General features: G+C 30.0%; 1 protein-coding gene across 2 annotated transcripts in view; it reads left to right on the top strand.

The window, feature by feature from the left end:
• Window positions 1–3,223: 3,223 nt before the first annotated feature.
• LOC139486079 (adhesion G protein-coupled receptor B3-like) overlaps window positions 3,224–8,632 on the top strand; it is a 30,847-nt gene continuing 25,438 nt past the window's right edge. The window contains exons 1-4 of one of the 2 annotated variants that reach the window (XM_071270775.1): window positions 3,224–3,364; window positions 4,571–4,687; window positions 5,451–5,533; window positions 7,222–7,421. In XM_071270775.1, coding sequence (XP_071126876.1) covers window positions 7,233–7,421 — 189 coding nt within the window. In that variant the 5' untranslated portion in view covers window positions 3,224–3,364; window positions 4,571–4,687; window positions 5,451–5,533; window positions 7,222–7,232. Of the gene's footprint in view, window positions 3,365–4,570; window positions 4,688–5,450; window positions 5,534–6,978; window positions 7,422–8,632 lie in introns of those variants that run through there. The other variant, XM_071270776.1, reaches the window with a different exon arrangement.

The raw sequence follows: 8,632 nt of genomic DNA, 5'->3' as shown, positions 1-8,632 counted from the left end.
CAGCCTATTCGCCGGATGGTTATTAAATGTTTTAGCAAATTACTAATTGAACTTATGAGAAGAATTAGTTGTGTTTATTGTATTATTAAAATGATAATTACGTATTGATCTTCTTTATTGTTACGCATACTGTATGAGTATATATGTAAAATACAATGTAATATATGAATGAGATGCCTCCGCCTAGACTAAGTAGTGGTAGACTCTTTGAATGGAAAGGCTGACCGGTTTACAATACATCGCGTACTTTTGATAATATTTTGCCATCATTATGTATATGACTTAAGATTTGAAGATAAGACAAAAAGGGCTTCGGGTTTGCACTTTGGTAATAATCATTCAAAGTAGTGGCATGCTGAATCAAGTACAATGACCATTTGTAACAAGCATATGTAATCGTAAACCATAGCGATTGCTGCACGTTTTTATTTCCCAGTTGATGCGATATTTAGGGGCTTGTATTTAAAATCATGAATTTCTGGAAAGATGGTTGCTGCTAACAAGGAAGCCATGAGGTCCAAATGGTGAAAATAAATCATCTCTTCTTAAGTTTTACAGACGCCATCAACTGTTGCTTGATCGTTATAGAATATACGCTACACAGATGATAGCGGATATGCTCCTTATATCGTAACTGCAATTATGTCTTTTATCTACATAATTAAACTTACTATTCGGTTTGTACTAACATGAGCAACACGACGGGAGCCACTTGATCTGCTTACCAATGTGGAACACTTGAAATCACTCCTTGTTTTTGTATGGGTTCGTATTGTTCTTCTGTCTTTAGTTTTCTATGCTGTGTTTCGTGTACTATTGTTTGTCAGTTTTTGTTTTCTTTTAAGTCATGGCGTTGTCAGTAAATTTTCGACTTTTCTTCCGGTATTACAAATGTATCACTCGTCTATATTTTTTAACTCATTAATCTGCCAATGATGACATTATTATATCATTCTGTTTCACTTTCACAGTGTAAAAAAAACAATTATTGATGTGTATGCATGTAGACTACCCGTGTCGTACAGCGAAAGTATGTTATATCCAAGGCAAATGTCAACATTTAAAAATACTATTATAATAGATTGCAAAACTCATTAAAGTCTAGAATACACGTTTGAGCCCGGACACAAAATTAAAGCCTTAAATCTGCATGACAGCTAAAGATTGCTGTAATGGGAATACACAGATGAAGTTTAATAAGAATTGGCATGCATTCTTCTATTAATTTATTTTATATTGTTTTTCTGTTCATCGTAGTAGTAAAACTGATTGATATAATATTGGTTCAGTGAGAAAATGCAATATATGTCTCCTTTTTAATAGAATATGTTTCATACATCTGTAACATAAAAACCTTTGTCATCTTAAATATCATGAATATATTGATTAATTTTAAATAATCTTAAGAAAGTACACGGTATATCCACATTTTGTACCTTGTCGAAGTTCATACCTTAAATTTAGTAAAATTTATGCTGCTTTGTACTTAGATCCTACTCTTTTAATATAAAAAAATAGATGAAGTATTTTCATCTTGGAATTGTGTACTTTAAAGATCTCTTATCACAAAGTCACCAGATGAAGACATTATTTTCTTATTCTTTTATAAGTTTCTAGGAAATCCTCTCTAAGAATTGCAGCAGTCAGACATTTTCAGTAAATATTTTGATCATTCACTATTTTTTTTTTTTGCTCGTCCTACATTTTCCCCTCTACATTCTCTAATGAAAAAGGTCAATGTGCTATCCTAATTGTCGTTTTTTGTTGTTGTTATCATATTGAGTGTCAAATAGTAAAAACTTTAAACCCAACGATAAGGAATTTCTGATTTGTTCAAACATTCCTCGAAATAACATAAACGTTACCAATCTTTCTGCACCTGATGTGCATTCCGACATTCAATGTCTCGTCAGTGATAATCGAGGCCACTATATTTAAAAATTCAAAGCTTATTAAAAGAGACGAATAGCTATAAACCAAAATGGACAAAAAGTATAGACAAAGCCGGACAAGGAATCGGTATTAAAAAATAATCATTTTTTGGAGGGATTGCCCAAAATCAAATAAGTTGTATATACTGCACCATACAGTATCCACGATGTATTATTATTTCACTATTTTAGCATGGTAACAATTGAATGGAGACCTTAACAATTGCATCTTGTACCCGTTTTAGGGTCTTTGCGCTATCATGGGTTCGTTAATATTTCTGGGGAAATTATCTTTGAGATGGCATTAATTTTTGTGGAACAGTTCATTACTGCCAAACGATCTTTACAGGAAAATACAAAATACAGACAATCAAATTCACAAGGATACATGTACCTTAATAGCAGTTTCTAAAACGCTATAAATCTACCTGTCAACCTTATTTGGTATTAGTTTTGATACCCAAGTAAAGCATTTCTTGACACTTCAACCACAGATGCCTCATCTACGTTGTCTAAATTGCCATTAGTGCCTGGTGGAACGTCAATATTGCCATTATGTGTAGAAAAATTAAAATGATGTTATCTTTTCTCTTCTTATATACCCTCCTTTTTCTAGTAACAATCGAAATAACACACCTTCATTCAATTACGTCTGTTACAGGAGCTACATATTGTAATAATTGCTGAATTGTTTTCGTCCTTGGCATGCATGAAATCTTTGCCACTGGACGGTTAGCCAAAGCAATCAATCAATTTCAACAGACTGTTATTTTATTGTTTAAAATTAATTTTGATGATGTCAATAATATATGCTTAAATTCCAATTCAATAATGTATTCTTGTCGTAAGAATGTATCACTTTTTAAAACAAATGGTATAAATTAATTGTAACGATGGACACTTCTTATATAGAACATTTTTGAACGCGTATTTAATAGACTTGAAGACTTGAAATGATTTTCAATAAAAAAAGGTATGAAATACTATAAATTAATTATTGATTTGCTTTGAAATACATCCACTTAGTTACAGACAAAACCAAAATAAACATTAAAGTATGTGTTTCAAATTAAACTGTGTTATTCCTAAAGGAGAAATACATATTGGTGTATTCTCTATTCCAATCTTTAGTTATAAAATAAAGAATTGTTATTACCAAAACAGATATATTGAATACATTTTGACCCATTTAGAACAACACATTTTTCGTACGTTTAAATACCTGTCAACCTTGTATTAGAAACAAGAAAATACCCATAATGCTTGTAGTTGATAGATCGTAAAAAAAGAATTATAGATTATCAGTGTTCGTTCAATAGTGAAAAAAATATGCAAGTCGACATTATTGTTACTGTGTTGGTTATTATCAATCCTTTGTGGTTGTCTTTTCATTTTGGTGTTTGGACGTATCATGGAGGTACCAAGACATTTAGGTAAATATAAATTGTATGGGCTACACGATGTTTTTGATTGTGGAGGAAGATTTGTGAACACATAACAACTTATAGGTTCCTGTTATTGTATATATATCCGTTACACTGATTTTCTTTCTGTAGTACTTATTGATGGTGTTTCCGAATGAAACTATTAATCGGCGTTTTATTTCTTTTGTTTAACACGACGCTCTAACTATCTACACATGTATTGCATAACGTCCAGGAACCTTAGTTGATGTTAAGGTTTGTGTTCCATGCATTTACTCCTAAATTGTCTGTGCATTAATTTAGTTTTTTTTTTACGTTAGATATAAATGGCCATAACGTTGTAAGTTTTTTTTTGTAATATATTTTTTTTCGATTATTAACCCATTTTATTTTCTCTCATTTCAACAAATTGCATAAGTAGTTTTTATAATCAAAAGGGGATGTTGCAAGGGCACTATTAAGCCATACACAGATCAATAGAAACAGAATGATGATTAAAAAAGACCACACAAAAAAATGAACGGATACAAATGATATTGGGTGTGATCTGGTGCTCTAGCTGATTTAGAAGTATCTTCTAATTAAAACTGTTGTTATTTGCCATTATAAATATATCAAATATTATAATTATAGTTAAAAAGACTACACACTACAATCGATTCATATTGTTATATGTTTTAATTTTAACTATCTTATATTAATCTTAGTCAAGTGCTTCGTAACGGTAATATTTGTCAAAGGAATAATTTTGTAACAACGTATTAAATGTTGAAATCATAGACGTTGTGTAATTGAAGTTTTATAATAACTTACTCTGACCTTTAAAATTCTGTATTCACTATATGTTCTGGTCTATTAGTTTTCGGAAATATTAAGGTTAATATATTCAACTCACGCAAATGTTCAACTAAATTATAATTATTTGATAAAAAAACAAAAATAGCGAGTACATTTTTGTTCCACATCGGCGTGAATATTATATTGACATACCGGGTACATATACACTCATCATAGAAAACAGGATTGAAATTTTGTAGTTGCGCCAAACGCGCGTTTCGTCTACAAAAGACTTATCACACAAACGTTAAAAAATCCCACTAAAATACGAAATTTGAGAGCATTTGCAGATAACAAAATATCTAGATCGATTGTGAACTGTTAAGATACAATCCAAGATGTATATTTACAATTAATCTACCTTAACTTATTTTTCAGTCAAAGATGAAGACGGTTATATAATAAAATGTCGATTGGCACTGAATTCAAAGTATTGGTGGACGGATTGTTAATTACTTAATATGTCACAAGCCGTGTTATGTAGTATTTAATAAGGTATAATAATGCCTTAATACATAAATCTTTGGACTTATCAATACTAGTACGCGTATGTGACAAAGTTTAACATCTCATGTTGGATTGATCTATGCCGTGAATAACATAGTTTTCTTCTGTTTTGATGTAATTCAAAAACGGACACATTACATTAAATGATATCAATCATATAAACAAATCAGTATTTGTCCTACATGTATACTGTCCAGCGAAAACCACCTATGTATCGCACTGATTGACACACTTTTTAAATGGCGAATTAGTTTTTATTTTTGCAAAAGAATATTTATTACATATCATGATCAATGTAACGCGCATGTCTAAATTTATTTAATTATATTTTGTTCCCCTCAATTTTTTTCTGGATACACAATCTGCTAGGACGTACAATGTAATTGAATATATCGTCGGTCAAATTATTCATTTTCTTGTTTATACATGAATATCAATAATGGGGTCATTTTACTAAATTTCCTGTTTACAAAAGTATGATTTTTTCGAAAAACTAAGGATTTTCTTATCCCAGGCATAGATTACCTTAGCCGTATTTGGCACACCATTTGGGAATTTTGGATCCTCAATGCTCTTCAACTTTGTACTTTTTGGCTTTATACATATTTTGATATGAGCGTCACTGATGAGTCTTATGTAGACGAAACGCGCGTCTGGCGTACTAAATCATAAACCTGGTACCATTGATAACTAATTGAATAATTAATGTTAAAAATCATTTATAATCTAGGTTTCAATTTGCATTGAACAGATTATTGAGTGAAGAATACAGGAACAGCGCCAGTTTCCCGTTATATCTGAACAGCTACATCCTCTGAAGCAAGAACTGAACATGTATCCTTTACTCATCAACATACATGATTATTCTATTCATCAATATGAAAATTTATATTCTAACTACAGCAAGCACACACATTTTATGTGCTTATCTAAAATCATCAACGAAAAGTACTTATTTCGTTGCTTTGATTCTAATGTACATCAATCGGTTCATGAAATCCTCATCATTAACAAATTTTTGATAGTAACAATTGATGCATAACATTTATATTCTTTACTTAAATTGTCTCTTATCTCTTATAAATCTGTATTTAGTGCAAGCTCGTTCAACGGGTCATCATACGATGACTTGCAATATTTTATAAAAAATAGCTGGCATGTCTTAATTTGATTTCACGGCAAATACATTTCTTCAGCTAAAGCACTCCTCACAATGTTATGCACACTTGATTAACAAGGACGAAGCTGAATATATCTAAGGTAAGAGTTTATTGTATATATTGATTGTAAACCCACAAATCCGTCTCATTTTGTTTTTTTCAAATGCTACTGTTTTACTTTTTATTTAACAGCTCTTGTTTCTGGATTTACAACACTGTATCAGTAGGTACAAACACACTTACCGCTGCCAACCTCCTTTTGAGGAAATGATAATGCATTATCAGTTGTTGACCATAATATAATGAGTTTTTGAGTGTCTTCGTTTTCAACTCAAACATAATTTCTCTTGCTGGTTATGACATCTAATGACATTTGTTTTAATTTCATTTCAGTGTTTTCATTATCTAGTTTACTTTATTGATTGTAGTAGTATTCTAAATTTAAATAAGAATCACATTTATAATTCTGAATGTGCTTAGTATTGAATTTGCTTGTACTTTAGTATTGAACTTGCTTTTACTTTAGTATTGAATTAATTGTTCTTTAGTATTGAATTTGCTTGTACTTTAGTATTGGATTGCTTGTACTTTAGTATTGAACTTGCTTTTACTTTAGTATTGAATTAATTGTTCTTTAGTATTGAATTTGCTTGTACTTTAGTATTGGATTGCTTGTACTTTAGTATTGAATTTGCTTTTACTTTAGTATTGAATTAATTGTTCTTTAGTATTGAATTTGCTTGTACTTTAGTATTGGATTGCTTGTACTTTAGTATTGAATTTGCTTTTACTTTAGTATTGAATTAATTGTTCTTTAGTATTGAATTTGCTTGTACTTTAATATTGGATTGCTTGTTCTTTAGCATTGAATTGCTTGTACGTTAGTATTAAATTTGCTTGTACTTTATGATTTAATTGCTTGTAATTTAGCATTGAATGTGCTTGTACGTAAGTATTGAATGTGCTTGTACGTAAGTATTGAATGTGCTTGTACGTAAGTATTGAAAGTGTTTGTGTTTTAGTTTTGAATTTGCAACTAATTTAGTTTAGAATTTTTAACTAATCTATGGTCACGGTTCTCGGATTGGTAACCAATGAAACCGTGATCTTACTTCACTTATGAAATATATATTCTACTAATATAGTTTTACTCAATATTATCATGATTATCTCTTTTCTAACTGAAAAAAAGAAATAACCCGAAGTCAACTCTGTGATTTTGGCCATAATATTCCTTTCTTTTACTTGAGAACTTTACGAAACAGCAGATACAAACATTATTAAATTTGCCTAGATTATTTTGTTAATTTTTTTTAGATTAAGTTTTACATTTGTAGTAACTATTTTACTAAATTATTGTAGATTCAACAAATATGTGTGGAGAAAATGTTGACAACTTTAATACTACATGGAGGTTAACAGAGCCTAACACGCTAGTTGTCCTACCTTGTACTGGTGAATACAGGGGTAATGCATCAAGATACTGCAGTAGTGATGGAAAGTGGGTGGAACCGAGCTACATCCATTGTATAAGTAAATCAATACAACAACTGAAAGAACAGGTAAACCTTGTATTTGCAATTACTACATTGTTTTGTTCATGTTTGATATATTTCCTTTATTTGGCAGTCGATGTATATGTACCATAAACAAATCTACACACAATAGTTTATAGTAAATGCTTAATTCTAGAGGAAATAGAGCGTACATGTATCAAGTACAATTTAAATTAAATCAGATACAAAAAACGGTACAATATAGCTATACACTTATACAGTTCATACAATGAATAACAAAATCAAGGAGCATGATATTAATAAATCGAATTTAACATATATCTTTATTGCAAAATTACACCCATGAGGGTCAAGCAATACAATGAAACAATAATTTTATACTATACAATGCAATACAATGAAATACAATGTAATACAATGAAATACAATGTAATACAATGAAATACAAAATACTACAATACAATATATGGAATAATAGAACATTAGAGTTCAATTATAAATGTATGTTAAAACACCATCATAACCTTGCCAACACGGGTCTGACTCCCTCAGTTCTAAAGACTGTTTAATGAAGACTCCAATATGACAAACAAGTTCAGGGATTGGGTTTAGAATGTGTTTAAGTTTATTGAATGCATCAAGATGCTGAAATAATGGTACATAGTCTTTTAGATAAGCAAAAAGATTAGAACGCAAAGATATGTTAATGTCACAATACAAAAAGAAATGATATTCATCATCTAGGACTTCACATTTTTTACATAATCTTTGTGCTCTTGGAATGTTTCTGTACCTTCCTAATTCAATGCCTAGGGAATTATCACTTAGTCTAAATTTTGAGAGTAACTGCCTATGTATAAAATTATTGCAATTTAAATATTCCTCAGACTGACAATTATTTTTTAATTTCCCATAAAGACAAAGTTTGGATGAGGAATCCATTTTTGAAAGTTTAATTAAAGTATTTTTTTCATATTCCTCTGAAACACACTTTTTTATATTACATTTTAACATATTTTTTGTTTTTTTAAAAGGTACATTATTATTAGAGTAATTTTCTTGGTTTATTTTCATTTCTTTAAAAATTTTATTTGCAAATGAGTACCAGGAATAAATTCCTTCTGAATGTAAATTTATGTTTGTTTGTAGAGATTCTTTAACCAGGGGATTAATATCATTACAATTTATTCTATAAAAATACATGAGTGTTTGAGTTTTTATATAGGAGTCCAAAGTAAATCTACCTAATTCTGATC

Source organism: Mytilus edulis, chromosome 8 (genome assembly GCF_963676685.1).
Source record: "Mytilus edulis chromosome 8, xbMytEdul2.2, whole genome shotgun sequence".
Classification (NCBI taxonomy): domain Eukaryota; kingdom Metazoa; phylum Mollusca; class Bivalvia; order Mytilida; family Mytilidae; genus Mytilus; species Mytilus edulis.
Note: the sequence above shows the minus strand (reverse complement) of the source record. Positions and strands in the feature narration are given on the sequence as shown.